The sequence below is a fragment of the Engystomops pustulosus genome, chromosome 2 (genome assembly GCF_040894005.1).
Source record: "Engystomops pustulosus chromosome 2, aEngPut4.maternal, whole genome shotgun sequence".
In the NCBI taxonomy this organism is placed as follows: Eukaryota; Metazoa; Chordata; class Amphibia; order Anura; family Leptodactylidae; genus Engystomops; species Engystomops pustulosus.
Window position 1 is genome coordinate 111,686,474 of NC_092412.1, and position 19,653 is coordinate 111,706,126.

The window sequence follows — 19,653 nt, forward strand, 5'->3', positions numbered from 1 at the left end:
ACAGCAACCACAGAAGATGATAATGATTGCTATGGCTAGTTTCTAACCTACACTGACAGCACACAACTGGATTTTGTGCTGTGCCTGTAATGACTTTTAGTTTTGAAAAAAAAATAAAAGTAAAAAAAAAATCGGCAGACTGTATCTAATTCAATCAAACCCCTAATAAATTGTCCCACTTAGTTGTTTGAGATGGATATGTCTGTCACTAATAGCTTAATAGAACGTTCGCAAGTCTCCCTGCAAATTCGTCACAATATGGTACTAGCTGCACTACTAGTGCCAGCAAGGCCAGCCACAAGCAAATAAAAAAAAATAAAATATATGACGCTATTGTAGCCCTAAGAAGGCCTGCTGGGTTCTTGTATGGCTAGTTTCTAACCTACACTGACAGCACACAACTGGATTTTGTGCTGTGCCTGTGATGACTTTTAGTTTTGAAAAAAAAAAATCGGCAGCCTGTGCCTAATTCATTCAAACCCCTAATAAATTGACCCACTTAGGTGTTTGAGATGGATATGTGTGTCACTAAGAGCTAAATAGAACGTTCGCAAGTCTCCCTGCAAATTCGTCACAATATGGTACTAGCTGCACTACTAGTGCCAGCAAGCCCAGACACAAGCAAAGAAAAAAAAATATTCTAGCCCTAACAAGGGCTGTTGGGTTCTTGTAGACTCACTCCTGCCTAACAGTAAGCTAATATAACACCCTAACGCTATCCCTGCAGCAGCAGCAGCTCTCTCCCTAACGGCATCCAGACAGAGAATGATGTGAGCAGCGCGGGCAGGGGCTAGTCTATTCCAGGGTCACCTGATAAGGCCAGCCAACCACTGTTATCGACGTGTAAGTGTACCACGTGATGCTGGGTGGAGTGCAGAGTCTCCTGGCTTGTGATTGGCTCTGTTTCTGGCTGCCAAAAATCAAAACGGTGGGAGATGCCATTTTCTCGAGCTGGCGAAATATTCGTCCGAGCAACGAGCAGTTTCGAGTACTCTAATGCTCGAACGAGTGTGTTCGCCCATTTCTAATTATGATCATAGGCATTTTCAGAATGGTGTGCTAGTGGACAAGGATACTGAGCCCCTTCCGTCTCCAGTCTTATTAAATGCCACTATCCACATCTAAGGGGTTAAATGGCCATAGTTTCACTGGCTATCCTTTCTTAGATTTCATTTGTTGCCCCATTAACCACTTAATATTGAGAATAAATCCCAAGAATTGATTGTTTTACCTATCAGCTACAAGAATTCAGTGCTCATTTGTAATCTAATGACGCATACTCTTTGACCGGTGCTATTGTTATATTTAATGTTATTTAATTCACTAGTATATATGTATATATCTATATACAGGCAGTCCCCGGGTTCTTAAGTTGAATTTGTATGTAAGTCAGATCTGTATATTTTATCATTGTAATCCCAGACAGAACTTTTTTGGTCTCTGTGACAATTGGATTTTAAAAATGTTGGGTTGTCATAAGAATCAATATTAACACTAAAGCTTCATTACAGACACATTTGATAACTGTTACAGCTGTTTATTGTAGCCTAGGACTAAAGAGAGAGAGAGAAAGAGAGACAGTTCTTGAGAAATTGGTAAGAATAATGATAACAGGAGTGATATTCTCTGTAAGCCAGAGGGTATAATAGCAGAAGGTAGAATACAGAAAGCCTGCGTAGAAGCAGTTCAAATCTTGATCTAAGTCTGTGCCCAAACAGTCAATCCATCAGCAAATCCCCTGGAATACATCCAGAAATAGTCTAAATACCATGGAAAGAAAAGTACTTTAATATTTTTTTAAAGAACGTAGAATGTCATTGTGTTTAGGAAATTTAAAATAGCCATAAATGATAAATACATGATTCTTTATGTAAATAGCGCCATAGGTCTTTTCTGCAGTCCCTTTAACTTTGGACTTTGTATATAAGATAGCGGCTGATGGCTGGTTCAAGCAGTAGCATTTTTATTTATTTAAAGGGGTATTCCGGGAATATGAACGTCTGACACAAAAACCCATGATGATATAAATAAATGAATACAACAATACTCAATGTCATTAGTCACAAAACGGAGCTTAAATAGTCTGATTTTATGATTTACAAAATTTATGGCCTCCCTAAAGTAGGTGGAGTTATCACTAAGATGGCCGCCACTGGAAACTACAAGACCCAAGATCCTTTAGTTCTCAGTAACTCCTCCTACCTCTTATGCCCTGCTCCCAGTGATGATATAACAGACTTTCTTGCTCTGTTACCATAGTAATGATGTGTAACTGCCATCACCACAACACTGGCCATACTGGCTGCACTGCAACCAACTGACTACAGCCAAGCATAGTGGTCATCACATGACCTGCCCAGGCAGGTGCAGGACGTGTGATGTGGACATGTGACCAGCGGCCATCTTCTGTTCTGCGACGGACCGCGCGGAGGAAATTAACGGACTGATTAAAGGGCCTGTAGCATTTTAATTCTTCATTACAGTCTATGTCATCAGCATTTTCTGCTAAGGGGAGCAAAACAGCCAATTACACATTAGCTTATATTTTGAGTGCCCACTTGTATATGAATTATGCTGATTCCTGGAATACCCCTTTAATTATTTTATTTCCATTCCCTTATGAAGAATAAGTGGACCATTGTACAAGCTCTTATACTTCTTGTGAAACCCCCTTCATCCTCATAGACTGTAAGCTCTTGCGAGTAGGGACCTCATTCCTGTTGTTCCATATGACTGTTATTACTTTGTAATGTTTTATTTTATTTGTATATGTTCCACAGAATCTGTAAAGCGCTACAGAATTTGATGGCGATATATAAGTAAATATTATTATTATGTTCCACTGTGCTTTATGGATCACAGTTTTTGGTCTGATAGTCCAGGTAGGACATTCTGGAGAATTGTTGCAGTTCCTGGAATAGTTTTTGCTTATGAAATGACTGGGGGTAACTGCATGTCCCACAGCCGTCCTGTGGTAATGAATGCTGAAACTAGGTCGCCAGGCAGCTCTCAATAGCGAATGAGTCTCCATTGCTGCCAGAGTGCAAGTAAGGTCAGATCCAAGGGCAACTATTTCATTTCTAAGGAATCATATGCCTACATTTATGGGAAATTATCTTCACAAAGGTATTTTTTAATAACATGCAATTCAGTATGTATTCGAGTATAAGCCGACCCAAGTATAAGCCAAGGCCCCTAATTTTACCAAGAAAACCTGGGGAAACCTATTGACTAGAGTATAAGCCGAGGGTGGGAAATGCATTGGTCACATCCTCCCCATTTATACAGCCTGCCGGCTCCTGCCCCATAGTATATAGCAAGCACCTGCCCCAGTATATAGCCTGCCAGCCCATATCCCCCAGTATATAGTCAGACCCCTGCCCCAGTATATAGCCAGCCCCTGCTCCAGTATATAGCCAGCAGCGGGGGGAAGCCGGAAAGGTGAGTTTTGATATATTTTTTTACACAAGTATAAGCTGAGTTTGGGTTTTCAGCACATTTTTTTGTGCTGAAAAACTAGGCTTATACTCGAGTATATATGGTCTATGTTAGATGAATTAAATTAAATGTGAATGCCCAGACAAGAATACCACTTTAAATAAAAAGCTATTTATTTTAAAGGGGTTTTCCCACAAAGCAAGTTAGCATAGGGTCTAACTTGCTGATTGGTGGGGGTGTCAGTGATGGAGCCCCCACAAATCACAAAACAGTAGTCTGATGGGGTCGATGTCCCCTAAATGCACCCCTTGTCGCACCCCAAAATGACCGGAAACGCCGGTCGCGCATGCGCTGGCTGCCTCGTTCATGTCTATGGAGCCAATGAGCACCATACTTGGCAATCTCCATCAGCTCCATAGAGATTAACAAATCAGGCCAAAGAGCATGGGAAATAATCCAAAAAAAAAATTGATCCAGCGCTTGAGTTGGGAAGAAATTCCCCAAATATTAATTGGCTTCCATAAAAAAGTGTAACATCACATAAACCGTAGCACTGCGTCCATGTAGTAAACTACAGTATCCAGCCTACGTGTTTCGAGCGCATTTACCCGCTCTTCATCATGGCTCAGAGCATGGTTGGGCAGTAGACTGAGATGAGCGAGATGGGGTAGGGTGGTAGGGTACTATGGAAAACTTAGTAGATAAAGGTTAGTAGTTTAAGCTGTATTCAGAAGAAGATTAGTAATTATTGTACAGACTGTTACAGACCAGAGGTATCAGTATAGTGCATGGTTTGAAATATGAGTTTGGCTACTACATAATGATAAGATTGTAGAGGATAGAATTTATTAAGTTGGAGACTGACTAGTAGGGAGTTATAGTAATCAAGGTAAAAGTAAATCAGGACAACAGGTTTCTAGTGTATGGAAAGGTTGGATTCTGGAAATGTTTTCAAGGTGCATTTAACATGAGTGTGAAATTGCTTGACCGTAGGGTGTAAAGGATAAGTTGGAGACATAACTTCAAGACAGTAGGCCAGCTGCCTCAGAGATATGGTAGTACCACAGACTGAAATTCAAAAGACCTGATATCCATTATTGTATATTTCTTTTTGGTAGTGCCTACATCACATTTTTTTCTATCTGTTACATGTACATTGGTTGGTTGGTACCTATTTTAAGAACACACTGGTTCCATTTGAAGTCATTAGGAAAGTTCCTTATACAGTTTAACCCTATCCACAAGATATCTGATTCGTACGGTTCCACAGCACTGGACTTTTGTATTAGCACTTTTACCTCCTGCGTCACACTTACTTTCTTCAGGTTTCTTACTTCTATCATTTAAATTATTATTATACCACTCTGAAATGTCTAATTTTGTATGTCTACTCTAAAAGGTCTATGTATGTGCTTCATGATTTGTAAAGCACTATGAAATATGACATTTCTATATAAATATTAAAGATTATTATTATCATTCCATAATTGAATGACGCACATGCCTGCCAACGCTTAATTTATCTCTGTGGCACAGTAGAGCAGTGAATTTGGCTTCTGTTCTGGTAGGTGGAACTTTCAGAGATCAGAAACTTATCTCCATTCTTTGTGTATGAATGTTATTACTCACAAAAACATATATTTTAGACATACTGTTAAAAATCGCAAATTGTTCCATAAGGTTTCTGCTTCAAACCACACCCAGAGCTGCCTGTGATTGACAGCTCCTTATTAGGATCTTTCCTTGGAAAAACTGGGTGTGAGGTTGAGCAGCTGTTTGCAGCTGTGGTTTGAGTGATGGACAGCTGAACCAGTCAGTACTGTAGGCGGTGTTCATTATTCACCTTATACTCTGCCCAGTTCCTTCAGAGGATGCTGTTATTCAGTCTGATCTCTTCTATCTAGTGCCCTTGCTATCTTTTTGTGGTTGGTATATTTGACTTTCAATTTGCCTACTGACCATTCTATTGCCATACAATTCTGTATCTTTGCCACCATCTTGGTTTTAACAGGTTTTGTTTGACTTTGCTTGCCTTTCTGTATCTGTTATTTGTCCCTCAGTGTCATGTTGTGACCCCGTTTTCCCTGTCTCTTGTGTTGGTTTATATATACCCTTGCGAACACTAGTCTATCTCAGATTTCCTGTTACCTGTCCACTTCACCATCCAGCAGCTGCCAGACGAAGTAAATCTTCCTTTTCACTATGTAGGGCCTATGAAGGACCGTTAGTTAGCAGGTTTGCACTTGTCAGGGCGGTCTTATTTGCTGCAGGGCCATAGCTTGCAGGGATGTCACAGGGTGAGTTCGCTACCACTTACCCAGTCTGACAGCTAGTGCCAAGCCTGATAAAGGCTTATTTATTTTACAAAAAAACTCCACAAAGTTGGATATTACTTTGTCTTGCCTGAAGATTCATCCGGGCCCCGGAATTCCTCCTAATTCACATTGGGTTCCTTCCATAAAAAGTGTTTAGCATTAGGTTTATATTAGCTTATCGTTGACACCTGGGGTGAGTGAAATCCCTCTGCCGTGCAGGATAATTCAGGAAGCTCTGTCCTCCTTGGCCTTTTTATATTCTGACGGCCAGCTGCGTGGTGTACAATTCTACACCAGGTCATGCCTAGCATAGGCTGGGCACTGGAGTTGAAAATCTCAATTTGAGATCAGTTCAGGACTTTTATGCCACGAAACTGGCATACAAATCCTCATATATGCTCTCCATGGTGTGTATATAATTCAGCATGAGTTGTAGTATGCTAATATTTTCCCTCATTTATTCTTGTTTAGCATTATTTAATATAAGCAGTATCTCATGCTCCTTGTTGTAAAACTAGGAAAACAAAAGGTCATATTATTTGACACTTCGATTCATGGGTTAGCAACAATAGTTGATGTCAATGCTCTGAATTACTACATTTGTCAAGAACAATCAATCAGCAGTGCAAACAGCTGCATTCCAGTTCCTGGAAATAGATGGAATGAGGCCAAAGAATAGAAAAGAGTTAAAAGTCATTTCTGTTCTTCATAAGAAAAGGTTGGCAACTTTTGCTGTGGTGGAATAAAACGTTGCTTTCATTTTAAGTGCTGCTTCACCTTGAATTTTATCCACATGTGGATGTGTAAGGCTTGCTAGCCCTAAGAAGCTTGCACCTGACTTAGATCAGCCTTTATGCTGATGTACTAGCCCATCTGTGATCTGGCTTTATAGACTGTTACACTGTCCCCTGGTCCCCCTGCTTCCTCAGCACTCCTGTTTACTGCACAAGTGCTGAGGCAGCAGGATGGAGGTTAACAGTGTGTAAAGCCAGATCACAAAGAGGCAAGGCTAGCCCCTCAAGAATATTTCAAAAGTTTATTTTACAAGGAAGAAAGCCATGGGTGACAAATATAAGAAGGATAAGAATTGTGTCATGTTTATCATACTTGCTGTGGATGGTAGATTTTCTTTACATCTTTTTTTAAAGGTAGCAATAAAACTATGAAGTGATCTGGTATGCCTTTGATAGTACTGACCAAAACAATAAAGGGGATGTGTTATCTGGACTGCAATGTGAAAGTCTAAAAATGTTAACATTTTTTTTGCCAATTCCACTGTAATTGGAATTTCAATTCAGCTGCAGAACCTCATAATACACACTTTAGCTTTGGCAGAATTTCATAATACACATTTCAGCTGCCTCAGAAACACTTAAAAAACCCCTTTCTATAACACCCCTGCTGCTCCCACCTGAGGGAACTGCTCCTATTTTCACTCTTATGTCCAGACCATGTCCTACGATGGAGAACCCAGGCCTGACTGATGAGGCTCTTCCCACTCACCCACAAACCTCTGCCTCCTTTACATGTGGCTGAGAACAGGAGTAAGAATTGTATAGGGAGTTTATAACTTCCTGGACTGAATGGAATAGAGCAGTCAGTAAGCGGTCACTAGACACTCCAGCTCAAAAGTATTCCTTGGCCTATTAGAAAAGTACATGATAAAAATTGTCATTTTGACAATCGATTGCTGTATTTGTGAGTTTTGATCATGTGTTTAACGTGACCACCAATCAGACTCTTCGACTGACATAGTGACTTTTGTGTGAACAGTTGATTTATTCATTCCTACGAGAGCTTTGATGTACATTCTATAAGAATGAGTTGGGGAACTGAATTCCTGTCCAGATAATGCCACTAGTCAATTGACAAAAGATTAAAGATTGCCCCAGCAACCCATCACAGCTCATTTTTCATTTTTATATTGCAGTTTTATTAATATATTTTTATTTTTTGTTCCTACAGTAAAGAAACTAAACATGAAGGCTCATATCAACATCACTGGTGACACACTTATAATGAAATTTCACCGGCCAAATCAAAATATCAAGCTGGAAGGTTTTATCCTAGGTTATGGTAGCAACTACTTCTCAAACCAGTATATCCCCTGGCCAGATAATGGGAAGTCATATATAACAGATGTTGGTAAGTTTTCCTCTTTATCTGAATAGATATATATTTTATCATTTTAAATATATAATGTTTTAAAATTATTCGTAAATCTGTTTTGTTTTGAAAGTCAATTTTATACTCAGATCAGGCAGCTGTCTTGAATGGTTCTCTTGAGAGAAGCAAAGTAGTCAAGTTTTTATCTAGAACTTACTCTTTAGTTAGTTCCACTTTATCTAACAAACCCATTTTATTTGAGCTTTGATTGAATCCTTTACAGAGGCAATGAGAGCCCCTGAAACTCTATACTTGACATGGATAGCCAGCTACATCCGCCCCTCAATGATGAATTACGTGACAGTGTACAGCATATCTGAGATCCGTGGTGGTCCTAGACGTGGATAAGCCATAACTTGCTTTGGTGGATTGCATCCTTAGTAGATAGTGTTACATGGGATTCACAGTTATTTTGTATGCACACTGATACATGAAGGGCTTTAATTCAAATAGGCCATTTGATAACTCTTACAGGTGATCATAGTAGCCTGTAAATTACCAGTATCCAGCAGGCATCACCAGAGGGCAGAGAGGTCTGTATGTAACTAGGTGTCATCAGTAAGTTAGGTGTTCTCAAGTTGGGGAGGGCTGGTATTAAAATAGCCACAAGAGAGTCACATATGTTTGTGTAAATTGGTTAAAAGGAAATGAATGTATGTAAAAACACTAGCTATCTCAATACAAGTATATAGCAGGGAAGACAGATGGGTGTGGTGTAAATCGATAAAGGCTGCTAGTAAAGGAATAAACTTGTGTTCAGACAGATTGGAACAAAATTACACTCATAAGGGAATCCTCAGTCGTTCTTTAGGAACAAAGGATGACGCAGGAACAAATGTAACATATTTCATACTACTATACATCCACTCATGTACTGATTTATGCAGCAAAAGTGTTAAAGTTATAACTATGCAGAAAGATGGAAACAGTTTACTATGAAAATAAATTTCCAGAATTTTTGAAAAGTACAGTTTTTCATGTTTCTATAAAGCATTAATATATCAAGGGATTTTTATATTCATGCAGCAAATCATTTTTCCTATTGTAAAGGTTGCCAAAGCGTTGACACCCTGAACAGAGCTATGACTTGGCTAGTTTAGTTTCTAACAGATTATAAAAATATTTACTCATTCATATTTTTTTTTGAGTGGTGTATAACTGCAGAACCATAAAGATTCTTGCTTTCAGGAAATAATACAAATCTTGCACAATAAATAATTTCTGATGGGCTTTGTTTTATATATTTCATTTTCTGGTCTATATTACTCAATACCTTTATTCATTTGATCAGTAAGATCAGTATACTTGAGTATAAGCCTTCCCAAATATAAGCTGAGACTCCTAATTTTAAAAGAAAAACTGGAAAAACCTATTGACTCGAGTATAAGCCCAGGGTGGGAAATGCATTGGCCACAGCCTCCCCAGTATAAAGCCAGCAAGCCACCTGCAGTATATAGCCTACCAGCCCCTGTAGTATATAGCCAGCCAGCCCCCTGTAGTATATAGCCTGCCAGCCCCTGTAGTATATAGCCTGCCAGCCCCCTGTAGTATATAGCCTGCCATCCCCCTGTAGTATATAACCTGCCAGCCCTGGTAGCATATAGCCTGCCAGCCCCTCTAGTATATAGACCTAATATATAGCCTGCAGCCTCTGCCCCCAATATAATGCATGTAACCAAAAAACAAACAGTGTACTCACCCTCCGACGCCCCCCGGCAGGTCCTATTCTAAACAGCGATGCTCTGCATCGACTCTGTGCCCCCGCGCCGTCCGGTGCTTCATTTACTTTGACTCTTAATTTTCTTTGCCTATCTGCTCTTAAAGAGAATCTGTTAGGTAAATCAACCCCCTAAACTAAATATATTTTCATAAACTGGCATTAGAAAGCATTGCACTTATCCCTACTTTATCCCTCCACATGCCTGTAAACTCAAATTATCTGGTCCTAAAGCTTTATGCAAATGACCTGAGATGGGTCTAATTAGCCATTTTCATATTCAGCAGACAAGCTTGTTTATAAGTGTCAGGCACACTGTATAATGATGTGACACTCATGGTGCTGGCTCCTCTTTGTGCTTCCTGGAGCTGGCTGCCATGCCCCCTGCAGCCTGTGTGGATAAGAGATGCAACTTGTACAGGATGCTGCCATGTGTATGGGAGGAGAGAGCATATCAGGTACTTGGGTAGCTGATGTCTGTGTATATCACGGGTTTATAGGAGAAGAGAGCATGTCAGGTACTTATGTAGCTGATGTCTGTCACATTTGAATTGTATAGGTAAAGAGAGCATGTCAGGTACTTGCGTAGCTGATGTCTGTGTCTCTCACGTGTTCATAGGAGAACAGAGCATGCCAGGTACTTGTGTATGGGAGGAGAGAGCATGCCAGGTACTTGTGTAGCTGATGTCTGTGCCTCATATATGTGTATAGGAGAACAGAGCATGTCAGGTACTTGTGTATGGGAGGAGAGAGCACGCCAGGTACTTGTGTAGCTGATGTCTGTGCCTCATATATGTGTATAGGAGAACAGAGTATGTCAGGTACTTGTCCAGCTGATGTCTGTGTCTCTTATATGTAAATAGGAGAGAGAATACCAGGTACTTGTGTAACTGATGTCTGTGTCTTTCACATGTGTATGGGAGGAGAGAGCATGCCAGGTACTTGTGTAGGTGATGTCTGCATCTCTATATTTGCATAGGAGAACACAGCATGTCAGGTACTTGTATAGCTGATGTCTCTGTCTCTTATATGTGTATAGGAGAACAGAACATGTCAGGTACTTGTGTAGCTGATGTCTGCGTCTCTTACATGTGTATAGGAGGACAGAGCATGTCAGGTACTTGTGCAGCAGATGGCTATGTCTCATATGTGTATATGAGAATAGAGCATGTCAGGTACTTGTGTAGCTGATGTCTGCGTCTCTCACATGTGTATACGAGGACAGAGCATGTCAGGTACTTGTGTAGCTGATGGCTATGTATCATATGTGTATATGAGAACAGAGCATGTCAGGTACTTGTGTAGCTGATGTCTGCGTCTCTCACATGCCTATAGGAGGACATAGCATGTCAGGTACTTGTGTAGCTGATGGCTATGTCTCATATGTATATATGAGAACATAGCATGTCAGGTACTTGTGTAGCTGATGTCTGTGTCTCTTATATGTGTATATGAGAACAGAGCATGTCAGGTACTTGTGTAGCTGATGTCTGTGTCTCTTATATGTGTATAGGAGAACATGTCAGGTACCTGTGTAGCTGATGTCTTTGTCTCTTATATGTGTACAGGAGAATACAGCATGTCAGGTACTTGTGTAGCTGATGTCTGCGTCTCTCACATGTATATAGGAGAACAGGGCATGTCAGGCACTTGTGTATCTGATGTCTGTGTATATCACATGTGTATATGAGAACAGAGCATGTCAGGTACTTGTGTAGCTGATGTCTGTGTCTCTCATGTGTATAGGAGAACACAGCATGTCAGGTACTTGTGTAGCTGATGTCTGTGTCTCTCACAGGCAGCAGAAAAAGCACTAGCAATGCTTTACTATACATTACACATAGACAATGTAAGGGGAGGAGAGGGGAGGGGGAACAGGGGTGACATCACTTTCTCTCTCCATATGTCCAGGCTCATCTGCATAATAAAGAAAATATGATTTTAGGCATGAAGACAGGTATCATTGAACACTTAAAGCTAAATTCTCTTATCTTAGCAAGACAGGCAGAAGCTTGGTAATGTAATAATGTAGGTAATACTTGTAGGTAATTCAAGCTACATTGTCGGTTTATGCAGAGGCAAAGGGAAGTAATTAGTCACCAGAGGTCTCCTCCAAACTGCTGAAAGCACACTGCATGTTTTACAAGGTAATTATTATTATTATGAACAGTATCCCTATTTATGTACAGACTGATCTACAGATTTCTGCAAAGTTTGTTGAAAGTTTGGAGAAATATTCTTTAACTTTGTCTCTGTATTACAAAAACATGTTGTTTTCTTAGCAAATGAACTTGCTAGGTCTTGATTCTCCATAATTTGGTGGGCAAGCTAAGACTAGGATCCATTTCATGCCCAATAAGTAAATGTCTTTGTAACATAAGATTGGCAAATTGGTCAAGACATGACCTGTCCAAGATTACAGAAGAATTCCTTTTCAACTTTGACCTTTCCCTAGCCAGCCTTAGTTCTTAGCTTCTTGTACATAATGTTTTGCATACTAACCTTTGCATATTGATGGGGATGATGACTGATATTAAATAGCTTAAGGTTACAAAACTTGTAAAGCATGCTGTTATTTAAACTGTGCCTCCAGGTACATCAAATGATTGTTTGTCCATTTATCTAAATATGTCAAGTACCTAAAGACCTGTGACTGACCTGCTGACCTTAACAGAGCTTTGAAGGTACCGTACAGCAAATCTCATCATTTATAAGATTTCAATCTCTAACAATGCTTAATGGTTCCTTTAGCATGTATATTTTAATAACAAATGGCATTACGGTAAATATTGGCAAAAAAAACCATAAACTAATATTTGTAGTTGGACAAATCTAGTGCATAAATAATCATTACCTAGAAATGTAATCATTAGACCTTAGAAGTAACAATAGCACAGGGCGATTGATCATTCACATTAGAAAGGAATGACAATTATTTTAATTGATAATCCTGTATATTGAATTTTGATTTATGATTTTTTACAATGAGAATTCCAGCTGGCTCGCTTTCAGTAGTCACCTGCAAGCTATTAAATGACGGATGATGAATTTAGCTAATAGCTATAGAAGATTATAGTACATAAACTGGGATATGATGGAAATGAAGTAGAATTCTTCTGCAAATATAGTTTGGGGAAAATAAATGTTCTATTCAAAGCACTGGTCCCAGGTACAAAATGCAGCTGTGCAGAGACTATAGTTGTGTAGCTTACCCTCATAACCTTGTAGCTCATATACAATCATAATCCTTGTAGTGAAGGAAATTTACTATGAGAATCGTATTATATAAACCTAAAACATTTGCATGCTGCTCTGGGCGCCTTGTTCTACTTCTGGTCTTTAGATTTCTTGTGCTCTTGTTTTGCTAAAAAAAAATGACCTTGCAAATTATGTTAATGAACCTGAGGGGCTCTGGGAAGCGTCAGCAGAGCCTCTCCGGGCTCCATTGTCTCTTAATTATTCATGCCCCTTTACAGAGCTTCCTGCCTGGCTCCTCTTCCCCAGCCAGAGAGCTGGTGACATCACTGGACCCTAATTCCCATGCATGTCTATTAGCATTAGCATAATTTTTTAAGTAATTTTTTTAGCAAAACAAGACCATGGGAAATAAAAAAGCAGACCCGATGTGGACCGACATGGCATACAGCATCATGTAAGCGTCTTTGGTTTGTATTGCAGGATCCTGGTGGTAGATTTCCTATACATACATTGAGCGGTCATGAAGGACCTCTCTATAGCCCTCTCCATACCCGGGAACTGACACGGCTGGCAGGACTTCTGCTGGATGCTGCCATCTTTTAGGGCTCTCAAAGCTGTCATTATCAATTCGATGTAACAGTCTGTGTGAGAAGGACCATCAGAATATGGCACAAATGTGTTTTTCTTTTGCCAATTCCACCACCTTTGGATTTTTTTTCCAGCTTCCCAGTACAGGCAGTCACCGGGTTACATACAAGATAGGGTCTGTAGGTTTGTGCTTAAGTTGAATTTGTATGTAAGTCAGAACTGTATATTTTATCATTGTAATCCCAGCCAGAACTTTTTTGGTCTCTGTGACAATTGGATTTTAAAAATGTTGGGTTGTCATAAGAGCCAGGATTAAAAATAAAGATTCATTGCAGACACATTTAATAACTGTTACAACTGTTTGTTGTAGCCTAAGGCTAAAGTACAGTAAATTACCAATATCCAGAGGTCCGTTTGTAACTAGGGGTCGTATGTAAGTCGAGTGTTCTTAAGTAGGGGACCGCCTGTTCATAGTACAAAATATTAAATGATGCCACTAGAAAATATTTTTTTTTAATTGAATATAATAACCCAACATATAGCTTTGTGAACAAAAAAATCAAAAAGCTATGGCTTGTGGAAGGAGAGGAGTGAAAAATAGAAACACAAAAAAATTTGGTCTTGAAGGGGTTAAAGTAATCTTTTTTTTACACAATCTTAATGTAACAAATAAAAATAAAATTACTACCAGTTGTTTCTTACAAGTTTGTTTTTCTTCTTACTTTCTTTATTATTTTAATGTGTTTCCTGCTAACCCACCTGCATTCCTCAACCTGACCCTCCCCATGAAAGTGTTCTACAATTAACTCCAGTCCCCTACTCAAGGCAATTTACAATAAATTAGGCACATGCAATACTTGGGTAAGGGATTAACAAGACTGGCAATAAATTCTTCATGACTGACAATGAGTATGCTCATCCTGATTAGCTATTACTCATGGCATTAGGACGAGTATACTCATTAATGTGATCATGCTGGTAATGTGAAGGTACCAGCATAGTCTGCAGCAGGAGACCAACTTATGCACTGGCCCCTGCTGATTCTGCCCTTTTAAGTTTTTTTCCATTGTTTAAGGATGCTATGTACTGGGAAGCTGGAAAAAAAATCCAAATTCTGTGAAATTGATGAAAGAACATATTGGCACTATTTTTTTTTCCGTCCTGTTTTTACGGCTTTCAATGTGGGCTCCAAATGACACCTCTCCTTTGTTCATTACATTGGTACAATCACAGACATACCAAATTTATATAGGTCTTATTATGTTAGATTTAAATTTAAATTCTTTGTACAATAAGTTCTGTGGCCAATAAATATTGGAACTGTGTAAGTTGTCCTTTGTGCGAAATGAGATGATGCTTTAATTGCTACCATTTTAAAGACCATATGCCTTTTTGATCACTTTTATTAAAATTTTTATGTGTTGCAAAATGGCCAAAAAGTGGTCTTTCTGACATTTATTTTCGGACAGGGGAATAACCGTTTTTGATAGATTTTGAGGTGTGACAATGCCAAGCATGTTTATGATTTTATTTGTTTATGTATTTTTATATCAGTTCTGAGAGAAGGGGGGAAATCTGAGCTTTTAATTTTTTTTTTTAATGTTTATTTTTTTTTACTATATTTTTTTTGGTCTGATCGTTCCTAACATATACTGCAATACTACTGTATTGCAGTATATCGTAATTTTGTGTCATCAACACACTATTATAGATCGTGCCAAATAACACAAATGACAAGTGTATAAGTCTCACATAAACTCCCATAGACTTGCTGTCACAGCAATGGATTGCTGCCCCCTAGATGATGTCATGGGGGGGGCAACGATTCGGCCCAAGATCCCGGGGCATTTAAGCACAATGGTTAACACAACACAATCTGGTTAACACAAGCAATAGGATGCAGCAACAATCCATAGCGGTGAGTGTTTTCTGCATTATGGATCATGCAGCAAACACCCGCTTCCACACCAACACTTTGGGGAATGTCATTTTACAGCAAGGAGTTAAAAGCTCTACTATTAAGGTCTAGCCAGGAACTGTGAATAATAGGCTTGGTGTCAGTGTAAGGCTACATAAACATATACAGACCTAAAGTTATGTTGTTTGCAGCCCTTCTGTTATTCGCTCAAACACTAACCACAAAAAAGACTATTTAACATGCAAAGAAGAGTAGGAATAGGGTTGCCCTGAGTTTTGTGGCTCTGACAACCGACCTGGACACAGAGTCTTGGGAGCCACGGGAGCCCTTATTTGTCAATGGAAGATAAAAAATATTTTCTTCTGAGAGCTCAAACAAGCCTTAATGTGTTAAATAATCTGTAAGATATATACAATTAACTGCAAAACAATCTTGATCAAAAGACAATGGGGCACATTTACTTACCAGGTCACTCGAGTTCACTGAAATTACACCATCTTTTTTGTGGTGTATCTTAAACATAGGACGTGTGACTCAATTACAAAGTTAAATATGATGCTCAGTCTGAATCAGTCGGATCCACCCACGGCATGCCCCCTAATTTGTGTTGCATGGAAGCCAGTGCAGCTACACCACAAAAGGGTCGCGTGCAACATAATCCCAGCACACACATTTCTTAAATACCTGAGCAATACGTTTTAGCTATGAAGAACAGGAACAGTCCAACTAAAGTGCGCCACAAAGCTCTTAGTAAATGTGCCTAAATGAATATATATTAAAAAAAACTGAATTGATTAACCAATTAAATTAATTACTGTATATACTCGTGTATAAGCCGAGTTTTTCAGCACAAAAATTGCGCCTGTCTTCTGTCTTCTGCAGGACGCCGCCATTGTTTTTCCCCCGGGCAGCGCCTAGCATGACGTCAGCAGCGGCGCGTCATACTAGGCGCCGGCCCGGGAGAGAGCAATGGCGGCGGCCCGCAGAAGAAGGAAGACGGGCGCAGAAGCCTGAAGACAAGCGGCGCGGACATCGGGGGAGCAGCGCTGCACATCGGGGCCACCGGAGGGTGAGTATATAAGTTTATTTTTTTTTTTTTATGCTGGGGTGGCTGTAAACTATGGGGGCAGGCTGGGCTGGGCTGTATACTACATGGGGCAGGCTGAGGTGCTGTATACTACTGGGGGCAGGCTGTATACTACTGGGGGCAGGCTGTATACTACTGGGGGCAGGCTGTATACTACTGGGGGCAAGCTGTATACTACTGGGGGCAAGCTGTATACTACTGGAGGAAAGCTGTATACTACTGGGGGCAGGCTGAGGTGGCTGTATACTACTGGGGGCAGGCTGTATACTACCGGGGGCAGGCTGTATACTACTGGGGGATGCTGTATACTACATGGGGCTAGCTGTATACTACATGGGGCTAGCTGTATACTACTAGGGGCAAGATGGGCTGGCTGTATACTACTGGGGGAAAGCTGGGCTGGCTGTATACTACTGGGGGTAGGCTGTATACTATAGGGGGCTGGTTGGCTGTATACTGGGGGGGTCTGTGACCAATGCATTTCCGACCCTCGGCTTATACTCGAGTCAATAGGTTTTCCCAGTTTTTGGTGGTAGAATTAGGGGTCTCTGCTTATACTCGGGTCGGCTTATACTCGAGTATATACGGTAAGTCCCCAGAGTCGTAGAAAAATGTAGATTAAAAGTAAAACCTTTTTCATCCTACCAGATGAATGGCACAACATTCACAAAAAAAACAAGGTCAGAGTTGCTGTTTTTTCCCATAATCCCACAGAAAGAGTAATCACAGTTATTTCTGTTCCGAATTCATAACTGTTCTTATATACACAGGTGGGTAGCACTGATTAACTTAGTTATTGTACCATTGGTTTTGTAATACACCTTTACTGTAGCTAGCTGAAAACGTTTTAGATTTTTATAAAAATATATAGACTGTACAATATATGCAAGAGTGGTAATTGATAGAGTGTCATTGCATTTTCTCTTTTTGTTAAGATAAGACTCAGACCCCCATTTTAATGTCAACCCATAGATCCCAATTGGTAGTACCATAGTGCTGTTAACTGTTATTATACACAACTGTATATACACTGCTTGCTGTTCCTCTTCTCTGACTTGGATGCCACATGTAAACCGCCAATTATTCTGATAATTGTAGTTTAATCTCTTTTTCAGGATTGGGTTTATGCTTTATTTTATGGGATCCATGTGGAATGTTATGGTGGGATTTAATGCAAACACTAAATTATAGATTGTGCACCCCTGATGTTAAATATTAAAATTTTTAGATTTTAAAGAATTAGGTTTAGGAGATTTATATTTTCTTTTTATAGTTTTCCTGTCAGTCTAGTTTCTTTTTTTATCTTGACTCTTTTTCTAGTGTTAACTTGGACATGTGCTTGTTATTGTACCATGTTTGGTCAGTGTGGAGCACAAGTTGTTTGCAACTTTTTTTAAAAACCAATAGAAAATGCAAGTAATATGCATCAAAACATCTTAATTAAAAATGATTAATAAAGCGCGCCCTGCTCCAACTTGTGCACAAGGTGTTGAAGTGCAATAAATTCACGGATTTCCCATTGCTCAAAAATTAGCAACTTTTTAAATGTAAAAAATGAGATGTGTTTTAATATGTACTCTTACTGTTCACACATACTAAATATGGGCCACAGTTTTCTGATGTAGATTGCAATTAAGTACATGTGCAAACTGGTTGCACATGTATTAATGAAGAGTTTCCTACAGTATTGGATCTATACATGCCACAACACAATACTGTGCACCTAAAGGGGTGTTCCGGTGTGTATTTGCACTGGCCACCGCATTTATGTTGAATGTTTATTGTGGCGCACTTCTGTTAAACTGTATGGACCAGAAAAATACTGGTGCACTCAGTTTAAGGACACACATAGTGCAATTTGCCTCATAATTAATAAATGTGCCCCTGTATATGCAAACTACAACATAGATTTCTTCATTTTCAGTAGTATAAATTATAGTTTTTACCTACAAAGAAATTTGGAAGACCTAGTATGCCTAGTATGTTAGATTTCAAAAGTTGCAAATTTTTGAGAAATGGGAAATTTGTGCTTTTTTTGTGATTTTTTTTAATATTTGCAGTTCAACTTGCTGTGCATGAGTTTCAGTGAGATTTCCTTTATTTATCTTTTTTTTATCCAGATGTTTTGGTGGGTGTTAGTCACAATGGCTACCTGCAATTTTTATCATAAAATTGCAAAAAAAATGTTCAAAAACTTGCTTGGTCTTTGATGGGGAACTTGTCTGAAAGAAACAAAACAACCAAGCTTGCATCTTTTTAGCTAAAAAATTGGTACTCTTTTAAGAAATTGCATCTTCCACAATTCTGTAAGAATAACAAGCATTGGTAAAAAAAAAATAATAGAAGGAAAAAACACTAATGAGAAATTAGACTAAGAAACAAGACAAAAAAGAAACTAGACTCACAGGAAAACTAGAAAGATAAATCTGTCTTTTCTACACTTCACCTGATGTACAGATTTTGAGCACAGTAATATTTACATTTACTCTATTATATGTAAACTGTCAGATTTTTGACCCTAGACATCTGAATCCTTTGACCTTTACTAAGTGGCTGTTCTTTCCAAAGCACATGGAAAGGTCATACATTGCTCCTTAGTCTCTCATCTGCATACTGTCTGCAAAATATTGCTGTATACAATATAAATTTTGATGATATGAGATTATATAAGGTAAATGTTGTAGTTTGCATAGTAATGAGAACATCCATTCTACAGCTGGGCCAATAAAGTTGTCCATTTAAATGATTATATTTGCATTTGTTTAATACAAACAGTGACAACCTAAAATCAGACAAGTTCCGACTGCAATGACAGATTAATTAGTCAAAAAGCTCAAATCTTCTGCCTCAAAACTTTTCTTAGAACAGAGGTCTGGTACAGATCTGGAGCTGCTTTTCTCTAATACAGTATGACTCCAAAGCATGATGTTTTAATACAAGTATAACTATTACATTGTTGTTTTTCCCAAGCACTTTTATAGATAGAAATATGTAAAGATTTTAAATCAAGAAAGTTTTTTAAAAGGCTGTCTGTAGCCTCCTTTTGTAGAATTTATGGGGTAAAGTCAGATAATTATTCATCATAAATGCTTGCTTATGGCCACTTAGAAAAGAGGTCAGGATTACATAGGCCTATAGAAAGCTTCTCTAACTGATGAAAGGTGCAGGCTGTACATTAAAAACAAGTACAATTTTTTTTTATAAATCCTATCAGGAAAAAAAATCT

At 39.1% G+C, this 19,653-nt stretch overlaps 1 protein-coding gene across 50 annotated transcripts in view; it reads left to right on the top strand.

Annotated features, from left to right (window-relative positions):
- The window catches only part of ABI3BP (ABI family member 3 binding protein), a 206,967-nt gene that overhangs the window by 48,505 nt on the left and 138,809 nt on the right, over positions 1-19,653 (top strand). For all 50 annotated transcript variants that reach the window (XM_072135990.1, XM_072136015.1, XM_072136010.1 and 47 more), the window contains exon 2: positions 7,719-7,898. In XM_072135990.1, the coding sequence (XP_071992091.1) occupies positions 7,719-7,898 (180 nt within the window). The remainder of the gene's footprint in view (positions 1-7,718; positions 7,899-19,653) is intronic.